At 36.4% G+C, this 13,211-nt stretch overlaps 1 protein-coding gene across 4 annotated transcripts in view; it reads right to left on the minus strand.

The window, feature by feature from the left end:
* The window catches only part of KLHL5 (kelch like family member 5), a 50,058-nt gene that overhangs the window by 7,666 nt on the left and 29,181 nt on the right, over positions 1–13,211 (minus strand). For all 4 annotated transcript variants that reach the window (XM_066548505.1, XM_066548504.1, XM_066548503.1 and 1 more), the window contains 4 exons: positions 7,685–7,897; positions 2,732–2,918; positions 1,601–1,825; positions 1,137–1,299 (listed from right to left, as the gene is read on the minus strand). In XM_066548505.1, the coding sequence (XP_066404602.1) occupies positions 1,137–1,299; positions 1,601–1,825; positions 2,732–2,918; positions 7,685–7,897 (788 nt within the window). The remainder of the gene's footprint in view (positions 1–1,136; positions 1,300–1,600; positions 1,826–2,731; positions 2,919–7,684; positions 7,898–13,211) is intronic.

Here is a 13,211-nt window from a genome sequence, read left to right on the forward strand (position 1 = left end):
GCTCTAATTCTGGTGCTTTTCATCATATCTGAGACCCACTGCTGAATATATAGCAAGCTTAAGACCCAGCTTAGGTATCTGAGACTGCAGTTCCAAGGCAGCTAAGGCACTCTGCTTGCTAGCTGTTCAAGTTCATCCCTCCCTCCTGTAGGCAGTGAGCATTTCCACTCATTCTTGGACTTATTCCAGACCTTAGAGAACACTCTGTAGCTGTCTTTCAGCAGTACTAATTTACCAGTGACTAGGCTTCCAAAATTAAAAAACGTGAAAAAACTTTTCTTACCTGGTAGCATTCAAGTAGCTCAAGGGAGATGAACAGATAGCACATAGACAGGAAGTGAAAGTTTGTGGACAATAGAGTGTAAATATTCTGCCACAACCACAATACTACTCAGTAGCTTTTGTCTGCTGTGTCACCCTGGCAAAACATGGCTTGCACCTCTCTCTACTCCCAAAGCAGGGGCACTTCTTTAGTAAGAATTGCATCTCTGACTGGATATGTGCATACCAAGGTGAAACTCAGCTTAATTAAGGGTGAAGCAAGAGACTGAATTTGTTAATTTAGCTTGAATTTCTAACTTTGCTTGGTTAATCATTAATTAGCCTTAGTATATTTAGTGCTGATGCAGTAAGTGCATTCATAATCAGCAGCTCCAAATCTACATTTCTATAGCTTCAAAAAACCACACTGTTTGTGGATCTGTGATTGTTAAAGTATTGAATGCAACCAGACTTACAGCAATGAACTGCTTATAAACAGAAATTAGGCCCAGCTGCACCCAGCCCCTCTGATCTCTGGGGACCAGCTGGAATGCAAGGGGGATTATTTTCTGCCAAATTTCATACTGTAATGCAGCAGGTTCTTGGTATAAGAAAGATCTTGCCATACTGAAGCAAGTCCAGCTGACTGTCACTAGGATGATGAGAGCCCTAGTACACATGACATACAGCTGTTATGCCGTGGAGAGGCTTGCTTGACCCAGCACAGTATCTCTTCTGTGAATGAAGAAACTTGGCTCTTAATGCTTATAACTGATATCTATCAAGAGAAATTATTAATAGTTATTTAAGATGGTCTTTTAATTACATTAAAATAATGAGATTTTAAATTTGAAAACAGAAACTCTTTCACATACTTTCCATTTAATATTGCTACACCAACAGTGCTCCTGGGAGTTGACATGCTAGCTACAAAGTTCCACTGACGAGCCTGTGGATCCCATCTTTCTACTGTATTCAGGTAGCTCCAGCCATCATGTCCTCCTACAGCATACATGGGACCTTCCAATACAGCTACTCCTAAAATACAGATATGAAAACAATTAAGGGGAATAAAGATCAGAAAATTAAGAGGAATAAATATCAGAATTTCTTAGTGACAGTCCAGTGTGCACCACAAAACTGAAAAGAAAAAAAAATCCTTTTGGTAGCTGATGCTACCAAATACAATCTTCAATATAATCTGAAGGAGAAAGGACATTGAATAAGCAGTTGGCATCTAAACAAAATTTCCACCCCCCGAAACTTTACTTCTGAATGGCTTTTTTGACCAGGTAACCTTTAAAAAATATGCAGGCAGCCTTTACAGAACTGTCCATACCAAGACCGTGACGATGAGTGGACATTGGTGGCATTACACTCCAAGTTTTTGATCTAGGGTTGTAGCACTCCACGGTATTCAATGTTTTCAGTCCATCTCTGCCACCAACAACAAACAATTTATCATCTAAGACTGCAACTCCAAACTGTAATCTTCGTCCATTCATGTTTGCAACTGGAGTCCATGTGTTGGTACGAAGTTCGTATTTTTCAATGCTTGTAGCTCCTGATGACAATATATGCAAGTTACATACGGAAAAAGAACAAGTTGTGAAGCACTAGGGTAGTTTTTATTTTAGTAATATGCTGATTCCCACAAGACACCATGATACCCTGCAGCATATTCTTAAGTCTGAGTAGACAAACAGTCTTTTTTGACTTCCTAAGCAATTACCTGCACCATTACAAAGGACAACTTGCTTGGTGCTTTTCAAGACAAAAACCAGGTTTTGTAATTGCTTTGCAGAATCAAGCCTTTAGAAATAGAAATATTAGGAATATAAACCAACCATGTGGAATGCAATCATATATTGAAATAAACTGTTTTGTAATATTAGAGAAAAAAGCTGATGGTATGTGACATGAACTACCAAGAAACAGCTTTAAAACAACAAATTAAAGAAAACACTTTCTCTGCTCTCACTTTTCTAACTTGCCAGATCCTTTCTAACTACCATTAAAAAGTATGGAATTTTGTATGAAAAAAAAAATCCAAGTAGTTCTGACAGAACTATTTAACAATCAGTCAAAATATTTTTGTTGTTTTGGCTTTTTTTTTAAGCATGTTTAGGTCACCTTTGTGTTCTTTCAGACCTCTTCTTCCATTTCCAAGTTACTGTCCCCTCAAGTAAATAAAGATTAGTCTGTATTCAATTAAACACTTCACTACTCAGTAATCAGCTATTCCTATGGTAATTTCAAATCAGAACTCTAGATTCCAGAATATTTACAGCAGTCTCAAAGATATATAGACCTTTTTAACCTAATAAACAGTATACACTTTAGATGTTTCCTGTTCTGTACTGTCAAATCCTTGAATTTAAGATTTAACAGGTTGTAAAAAAATCTATCGAGCATTTCTTTTAAAAAGAACCAAAACAGCTCATCAGCTAAGCATTACATAAGCCAATACCTTTTGTTGCATCCATTCCTCCAACTGCAAACAAAACGCCCACTGTAGATTTTCTAGGTTTGGTGCGAGGGCTTTGCAACATAGGTCGTCTCTCTGGCAACAGATGGTACTTCATTGCTTCCATAATGAGCTTTTGACATTCAATGTCATCCCTAAAGAGTGCGTTGTTCTCCATGTCTGCCAAAAACTGTGAAAAAGAAAGAAAATCAAACAAGCTGTATTGCTATCAACAATAAAAACATGAAAAATAAAACCATGATTACCAAGATAACGTTTTATATAAACACTTTCACTGCCCAATTTAAAAATCGCTGTATTTTCAAAATGGTCATATAAAAAATAGGGTAGATTGAAAATAAACTTCTAATAAACAGAACATTCACATTTTGAGCGAAACCATCAATAAATAAATATTTAAAGTGGAAGGCCATCTGATCTTAATGGATGATTTCAGCTTAATGGTGCAAAGGAAGGAAACATAATCTCGAGTTCCAGTGCTGTGTAGGAACGTTCAAGAAAATGGAAACAGGCTTTGGGTATGTAAGTTAGTTCAACCTCATGCTTTTATTCTCAAATTGACCCAATGCAGATGTCTGTAAAAGCCCTTTTAGCACATGCTGAATATTTTAATATATATTCTGTTCCTCACCCTGACAGTGACCAAGATCATAGTGTACCACTTAATAAAAGCCTTTGTTAAAATTTTTATATCAAGCTTGCAAGCAAATTTGGCAACTTTTAAATCTTAAATATGAATTAAATAAAATTCAACTAAAGACTGCTAACAGAAGTTTTAAAGTTCAAAGATTCTGGAGTGGTTTGTCAAATATTTTAGTGATTTGTCCATATTTATCAAACTGCAGGAAAAAATTACATTGATAGTCATATTCTACTTATTAGAAGTCTGTAAACTGGCATTTTTCTGAGCTACACAACATGGCATGAATAACAGAAAAAACAAATGAAGTGCCCCACTGGGATTTGGACATTTGTCAGAAAAAGAGAGAGGGAAAAAAGGTAGATGCCTTTGAAAAGCCAAAATCCAAACACTTTGTGAATATTAGACATGCAAGTCCACAAACCAGAATGAGATATCTTTATTGAGCTGTTGACAGCCAACCACTAACAGGTACAAAACTGCTGTGACATCAGTCATCAGAAGTACTAAAGGGACTTGCTGTGAAACAGATGTGCACAATATAGTTTTATATAATAAAGCTGCCTTAGGGCTGCAAAGTGGCAAACATGATAACCATGTTTCCAGAAGGGATACAAGTAAGTACAGATGGCTAAACCTGAACACCTCAGTATCAGGCAAAATAACACAAAAAATGACAGAAAACATAACCATCACAGAGAGAATAAAAAACCTTCTCAAAGCCCTTCATCAGTGATTTTCAGAAAACTGAGATTTCTGCAGCATTTCTCTAAGTGGCTAAAGTTCTCACTATTTAAAATAGCAAATGTTGTGTTTTCATGTAAATTAGTAGAGGGAATTTAATCTCTTTCTTTACTTTCATACCTTCAATTATTTCTTCTTTTGACCCAAACGACTGCTTGTATCACTTCACAGGGACACTCTGTGATTATAAAATAATAAACTAAAAGCTGCCTTTTAACTGCCAGTGTGCAATGCTATAGAATTGCACATGATTTAAAATATATATAAAAAAGAAATCAATTAATTCCTATTGTCCTAAATCAGACACTCTCAGAGCTGCATGCATGAAAAGTAAGGCTTGAATACAACATGACCAATTCAGACTTTCAGTATATTTTTCTGATGGACAAGGAGCACATAGTATTTAAAGCAACACTATGTGTGAATGTGAGTTCTGCAACAACAAGATGCAACCTACATTTTCTACAGTTTCTAACCCACTCAACCTATAAAGAATTTCTAACAGCACAGAGTCACAGTCTCTGAAAGCAACTTGATTTAATTTAAAAAGAAATGCAATCTAGTCTGCAGGCTCTTGAAACTAAAACTACTATGATTATTCCTTACTCAAAGAACTTAAAATGGGCTTACTAAGAGTACCTTTTTTTCAAGTTTTATTATTTACATAGGTCCTTGTACTGAAAGCCTTTTTAACAGCATTTACAAATCACATGTTAGCATGAAATCATAGTAACTGCAAATCTGATAAGGAGAAAGGTAGTGCAGAAACTCCAGTACTAGGAATTTCTGTCTAAAAGGAATCTGAGCTGTCTTGTAATTCAGAAATTTCTAATTTTTTCATTTTTTTCATTATTTATCAGAGAAGTAATATTTGCCACCTTACAGCTTAAGAGGCAGACAAATATTCAACTTTAGGAAAAATAAATGTACAAATATTTAGGACACTGCTAGCACTAACCAGAGATGTCCACAAAGGATGCATAAAAACAACCAATAAAACTAACGATTGCTTACAATTTCTTTGCTTCCAGTGTTACAGTTTCAGAGTATTTCCTGAACATTTTTTTAAAGTGTATCTGCATCTCTGCTTGCAATGGTTTTGGTTTCAGCAAGATGTTCAACTTTCTAATTTAATTTCTTTCCAATACCTTTAACTCATCAACCATAAAACTAAAAAGCTTTTGATTATGCTATATTTGCTGTCAGATAGCCTAATGTCACATAATCATGAAGAAAAACTTGATTCTGAAAACATTAAGACAGTTTTGGGCACTTCAAATACGTTTACTCATCTACTAAATGTTTCCATATTAAAATCATAGCTCTAACACTTTAATGTGCTAAAGAAAGTAATAAATAAAAACATAACAGAAAAATATTGTTTTAGAAATATAAGTATATATTTGGAGATGAGATTAAAAATTAAAGATAAAATAATAAGTAAAATATAATTTTGCTTCTGTATTTCATCTTGCAATTTTCCTAATCAGTTACTGAGTGAACATAATTTGATTTCAGTACATATTTCTGGGATAAATTCTGTAATTTCAGTTTCTAAAGATGTTTCAATTACAGCCAATTAAGCAAAAGGAATACAGGAGGGGTTACTTAGTTATCAATTAATTAAATGTTCAACAAAAGAATGATTTTCTCCTTGTCAATTGCTTTACTCTGAATTATGTTTCTAGAAAAAATGAATGACAAAGTCAAGGCCACAACTGAGAAAATCCTGGTTTTGAATATATAATAATCAGTATGGAAATAAATACTAAAATGCTTGGTAAAGAATCTTACTATCCAGCAAGAGGACATCAGATTAGAAGAAATACACAGAATGTAGTGCATGTGATTTATCACTATGAATTAATTGAACTCCATTTTTCTTGTCTTAATGAATTTTACCTATTATTTGGATTCCATAAAAATCCTATTTTCTTCACTTAAGAGAGAATTCTCACTAAGCAAACTGAAAGTCATAAAGCAAAATCCTTTGACTATATAGAAAATACTAAATATTACTAAAGAAGGTCCAGCAAGGAAAAATAAGAAAGGAAAAAACAAATAAAAATAATCAAACCTAGTTTACAAACTTGCTATCAGGAATTGAATCACAGAATCATGAAATAAGAGTTGGAAGGGACCCATAAAGATCATCACCTCCAACTCCCAGCACCCAACAGGACATCCCCAAGGACCACCATGTGCTTGAGAGCATTGTCCAAATACTTCTTGAACTCTGTCAGGCTTGGTGCTGTGATCACTGCCCTGGGGAGCCTGTTCCAGTGCCCAGCCACCCTCTGGGTGAAGAACCTTTTCTTGATCTGCAACCTAAATTTGCACTGATACAACTTCACACCATTCCCTCAGGTCCTGTCCCTGGGCACCACAGAGAAGAGATCAGTGTCTGCCCCTCCTCCTCCTTCCCTCCCAAGGGAATTGTAGCTGCACCGAGGTGTCCCCTCAGTGTTCTCTTCTCCAGGCTGAACAGAACAAGTGACTTCAGCCACTCCTTATACTTGAGGGCTTCCCCTCAAAGCCCTTCACCATCTTTGTTGCCCTCTTTTGGACACTTTCTAACAGTTTTAGATCCTTTTTATATTGTGGTGCCCAAAACTGCACACAATATTCAAGATGAGGCTGCCTCAGCCCACAGCAGAGCAGGACAATCCCCTCCTTTGCCTGGCTGGCCATGCTGTGCCTGATGACCCCAGGACAGGGTTGTCCCTCCTGCCTGCCAGGGCACTGCTGACTCATGTTCAACTTTCTGTTGACCAGGACCCCCAGATCCCTTTCCATGGCACTGCTGTCCAGCATCTCATTCCCCAGTCTGTCTGTACATCCAGGGTTGCCCCATGCAATTTGCAAAGTCTGGCACTTTCCCCTGTTAAACTTTGTACAGGTGGTGACTGCCCAGTCCTCTGATCTGTGGAGGTCGCTCTGCAGGGCCTCCCTGCCTTTGAGGGAATCAGTTTGAGACTAACAAGAGTAGCCATTCCTAGGGGAGTAGGAAAACTGTAATTCCCAACTATTTAAACAAACTGAGCCCAAACCTTCCTCTACATTTTCTATTAATCTTCTCCAAGAAGGAGAAAAAGTATTGACTGGGAAGAACAAGAAGTATGCAGTGATGGCCTATCAAGAGTTAACAGAAGAAAAATCACTCCAAACAATTAATTCAAATTGCATTTCCTAGCTATTTCTACATGAAGGAAATGTAATGAGCCAAATAAACTGTGCAAGTTCCATATAGAAGAAATTTTAAAAGGACATGGCCTCTAGTGACTAAGATATCTTTGATAAGCATTTTTATAGGCAAGAAAAGCAACTTTTTCTGGAATCTCCCCCCCTTTTTGTGTCCTAGAATCAGAATATGCTGCGGTTTACAGAGACACAAACTATCATGCCTATACAAGATGCTAAGTTCTTACACGCAGCTCTAAGAATCCAGATCACTATAAATTTTATGATTTGACATTATCAATATAATTATACTGTAGACATTATACCCATTGTAACCATGGTATAAACTAGAGAGGAGCTGAACAATTTACTTGTGGAGCAAGCAGAGGCAGTCTAATGTAAGCCAGGAGTTTACTGAGATCTTTCCTTCTCTGTTCCAAATCGTGTCGAACCCACGTAAGTAGTGCATTCAGTATAGTTTCTTCATTAGGAATATTCATGTCATCACTTGCTAAAAGCTTAGCAATTTCAGTGGCTGGCAATAACAGAAATTCCTGATTTCTAATTACTTCCATGAAGTTTTCCTGAAAAAGAAAAGTATTTTAATAGAGGCAGCATCATACTTTGAAGACATTTTATGGAACACCAGCTGTATCCTCCCCTCTTTTCCCTCCCTTCACGTCATCTCTCAGTTGTCCCACTGGAGTACTGATTGGAAGGAAGACCAAAAAAAAAGTTTAAGTACTGAATGATTTTCAACCCTGATCATTTCCCCAACTCAATCATTTAGTCCCACAGACAGATGTGCTGAAACAAATGAGGAAAGTGTACAGATAGACAGAGAAATAAGCCATAGGTTGTGGGTGCTAATTATCTTGGCACTGCAAAGTGAAGAAATGCTTTCTGAAGTACAGTTAAAAAGATGCAGTTTGTTCCTGTGGTCAAGCAAAGAGCACAACATGCTACAACAACTGGGCACATGTAACTGTTTTCAAAACTGCTAGATGAAAATGTGGTAGTAAGTTTTCAGAGAAAATAAACAACACTAACAATTTTATTGTTGATTTATAATGGATTATTTTAAGTTTATTTTGCTATTTCATAGGTTTTATACAATTGATCTGATTTGACTGGGGAGCGAAACATACAAAGAATCCACAATATTACACATGCCTTGCTACACTAACAATATTTATTCTGATAGGATTCAATCTTCTAACTTTCATCCTGTCATTTTCAGCAACAAATCCTTACTTCAAAATAAGAAATTCATAATATGTAACACATCCTATGCTGATATCTGATTACTTCATAATATGAGGATTTGCAGCATATTCTGTGAGGATTCTGATCAGTTTAGGCTGGAATAGCAGAAATATTAACACACAATCAGCACCAGTACAGTGAAAAACCTGGATGTAACAGAAAAGGGTGATATTATTTCTATCCTCTCTCGCCATATACCTTTCTTTACAAGGCAGCAAAGCAAAGCAAGCAAGTAAAATCACAACATGTTCTTGTATTTTGGTAGCTCAGACTGCAGCTAAATTCACACAAAACTGAGAGCAGCTTCATGATGAAAACAAAATTACAATCTATTTATTAAATGCACTGTGGATTGCTAGATAGCCAGCTAATGGGGTGCTGGTTTTGGTCTGCCATCACATGCACCTCTGAAACACCTGGAGAACAAAACATGTTAAATCCACAAACACAGAAGTCTAAGTGGGCCTAATATGAAAATCGGCCTTAGTGCCTTGTTTAATGATTTAAAAAGAAAGAATTGTATGCTAATAAAAAAACCTGTAGATTAGAAGCACATCTTGGAAAGAAAAAAGGATTTTTAGGTCAAAAAAGGGGAGAATATCACAAGAAGAAGCAAGAGATGCACTGCAAAACAGGTCTGAATTTAGTATTTAAAATGGCAACAAAAACAATAGTACAGTTTGGCGTTATATATGCAATGGGCATCATGACAACAAAGCAAGAAAGTTAATACTTCTCTTTTATTGCTTGGCCTAGTGCTTTCAAAGCTATACCTCAGTACTCCAAAGATACTGACTAATAAAAAAAGCTGAGCTAAGAGGAAAAAACTAATTAGGTGGAAATAGTCCAGCTTACATGAAAGCCAGATGTACATAAAACCAATACAAGATTTATAAGGGGAAAGATCAAAGTTACTCCATGCCATGGGTAATTCTGGAAATCAGGAAAATAACTCAAAATGTTATAGGTGTGCATAATTCTACTTGTGGATAGAATTTGGAAAGAAAACTTTCAAAATATTTAATATCTGAAAAGCTTTCCTACAACAAAGGTCCAATTGTCTACACCAAAAAGTGCTTCCAAGTGAGAGCTATAGTAGATTAGAAGGGAGATTGAGTTGTCTTTTCCTCTTTAATTCATTTAACTATTTGTATTATGAAATAAAAGTAAAATTGAACAAATATATGAATTAAAATCAGTGAAAAGAACTGTCCCAATATTCAGAAGCACTACACATGCATTGTTATTTATTTCACTCTGATATTAAATGCTTGGCAGTAAAGTTGAATCTGAGAAGTCATCAAAATTATTTCCACAGTTTAAACACACAGTTCACAGGAATTCATATTCGACTGAGTCCATTTGTTTCCACTGGCTGCTTTTTTTTGGTTCTTTTTCCTAGAGAGTATGCAAGCTGGAGCTGTGCTTTCAGTTTTGCTGAATGAACAAGCAGTGAGCTCTGACGGAGAGAAACACCAACACTTACTGCCTTAAACTTTCCAAATTATCTATCCAGATCACAGGAAGAGGAAGGGGAAAGCACTTGCATGAAAAGTTCTTTTGTCTCTGGAGGCAACAACAAGCTGATCTTGCGTAAGTCAATCAGGGATCCTCTTTGGAAAGCCTTTTTTCCAACTGGATTTCATCACTTCAACAGCTGTTATGTGTAAAAAGCCTGATTTTCGTTCTTGTTTCTTGCAGACCATTGCTTTCTGATGAGAACACGTTCAGTTTCCTCTTGCTTCCATTCTATTTTTAAAGCAGAGACTCCTTTTGAGCAGAGTATCAAAGCATTCCACTGGGAATACAGGCACTCTTTGTCCTATGTCTGCTTTTTTTTATAACCAGAATTGAAAATTCCTCTTCCTTTACAGACAGAGATTCTGAAGACAAAAAGAAGGAGCCAGTGTATCTCCTAGCATTCTTAACCTCCTCATTAGCCTTTTCTTTCCTTCTTCTTATGGGAACTCTCTGTGGAAGAACAGGATATTTCAGAGAACAAATGATCTGCAGTTTCAATCCCTTGCTTTCTGGTCCTGAAAGTAAAGAGAATTTCCCAACCCCAAAATTAGCTCCTCAAAGAGCTTGGAAACTTTATCAAATAAGTAGCCTGAGGCTTATGTATTATCCAAGACAGGGACATGCAGTCCTCATGATCAATGTTGGGTACTGCTTATTCACATAATCTCAAATTCACTCTTCAGCAACTGCAGAGTGATTAATGCTGATACTCTTAACCACAGATCTGCCTCGGACTTGGTACAGAACAAAAAAATATTAGGAGCACATAAAAATAAGATGCCATGATGTGTATCTCTAAATGATACTTAATCCCTACAGTGGGATGCAGTGAGGTGGTTAGTCTCCCTGCACACTGTGTCAGAAGGATGAAAACCTTGGAGAGCATCAGACACCTGCAGCTTGAGAGGGACTGAGGCTGCCCAACAGGCAGCTCTAACCATGGGGCTCTGCTTAAACTCTGAACGTGGGCAACCAAAAAGCAAGAGGTGTTTGACTCACAGGATCTGAAGGAGAGCAATCAGGAAATGTTATTTTGTCTGCTGACTGCTTCAGTCCACTGGTCAACTAAGTATGAATTCACTAAGAACTGAGCTATCTGACTTCCTGGTAAACTATTAATAGTCAAACAGCTGTCAGATACCACCTTCTTTACTTTTACTCAGATTTGACTGATATGCTAAACAATCAACCAACTGAATACTTGCACTGTGTGCAGGGGCAGTACAGATATTTTAGCTTGACTCCTTGTTGCACTGTTTCTGGATTCCAAAACAGGCTGAGCAGCATGCAGAAACATTTTCAGTCTTGACAAGGCAGTACTGATCTGTTGTGCTAGGCAGGACTGAGGGAACTTGAAAGACAAAGATATCTTGGGTTTTCACAGGTGAAAAGGAAGTGAATGAGTATTTTCCAAGTCAGTTGATTACTGAGCAGGATATTCTGGACTGCAATTTCAGGTGCAAGAATGTAAAATCCTTGTTTTCGGCACTATCACAAACTTTGGTTCTGGCCCTTTGTGGACAGAAAGAATTTAAATTTCTCTTCTCTTCATGCTCCCCATTAACAAAAGAAAAACCTATCCAGACTGTTGCAAGAAAAAAGGACACATTATCTCTCTTTAATTCTTTCTTCCAAATCATAACTCAATGATTTTTTGTTACCCAACTACTGCCTTACAGGAGAAAGCAAGTCTAAGTGTGCCACACCTTTTCTTCTGCAAAACTACCTAGGTTTCTCTGCTTGGACCCAATCTATTACTCTGTTCTTTTAAGTTTTTCTTTTTATACATCCACTGGCTTCCTCAGAAATCACACAAATTCCAAAACTAACTTTATCTGAATCTTGTAATACTATCACTGCTCACATACTTTCTAAAGAATTCTGATGAAAATCAAAATTACTTTTCACTCTGCTTTAAGCATGCATAACTGATCAATAATGATTAGACAGGCACTCAGGCACCATCACAAAAAGTTTGAATGTCTGCTCTTTCTTTCTTAGTTGCAAATCACAAAGTTAAAATCTGGCTACTGAAGAAGCTACTGACACTTACCTAAGAATACCTCACTAGTCACCACAGATATTTCATGTTCTGGAAATAACACAGGCTAGCTTTTCCTCATCTCGAAGTATTAACTTCCCTTTTGCTTCCTTTTTGTGGAAAAGGATCTATTGGTTTTCATTCAAGGTACACTATCAGCTGTTTCAAACAAACTTGATGTCAAAAAGGGGTGTTCGCTCTGATTCTGAAGACAGCAATAAAAACGCACAGGAGGCATTTTGTGCAAAAATGCCATTACAAATTCATTAAAGTGAGCAGATACAATACTAGCCAGTCCAATAAAATTCCTAAAGTTATAATTGTATGCCCCAAATACTAAATATAAACCACAGCAAAACAGGACAACCTTTGCTCAAAAGATATCTTTACTCGGACACATTTTATGATTCTATCAACTCTGTTTTAGAACTGTGATGTGTAAAAATCAGAGTTGCTCTTTATACAGCATTAAATCCACTATGAATTGCTTCAGTTCATGTTTCATTTCATGTATATTGAGGATTTTTCAAGCTTAAGTTTGTAATGCCAATCGACCAGTTTTGATAAACTGTTCCCTTCTGTCAAAACAATTCATCAACTGTCAACACAGTAAGCAATAAAGTAATGCAATACTTCAGTCCTTTTAGCATGATATATATCTGTAACAGGAATAAATGCAACATTCAAATCCTTCTTCGTTTTTTTTAAAATCACTGATCCTTTCCAACGACTAATGTACTTTACTCAGACAGAAGAAGCCTATTAACAAAGGCAGACCTAATGGGAGATAACTCACTGATTCATCCTCCAGTTTAAACAAATGCTCATTTCACCTGAATTTCAAACTTCATGTAAAAAGGTATTTTAATCAAGCAGGTAAGATGATTACAAACTTATTACATGTGTAACAAAAATCTTTAAAGCAGAGAAGTTGTTTTACTTGTAAAAATATTAAATGGCAATCAGGGTTTCTTTTCTGTCAAAGAAAAACTCATAGAAAATAACACGTGTAAATTAAAATTTAAGTATTTTATATTATTCAGTAACTTCTACTACAAGTATTTTAAAAG

Source organism: Molothrus aeneus, chromosome 4 (assembly GCF_037042795.1).
Source record: "Molothrus aeneus isolate 106 chromosome 4, BPBGC_Maene_1.0, whole genome shotgun sequence".
In the NCBI taxonomy this organism is placed as follows: domain Eukaryota; kingdom Metazoa; phylum Chordata; class Aves; order Passeriformes; family Icteridae; genus Molothrus; species Molothrus aeneus.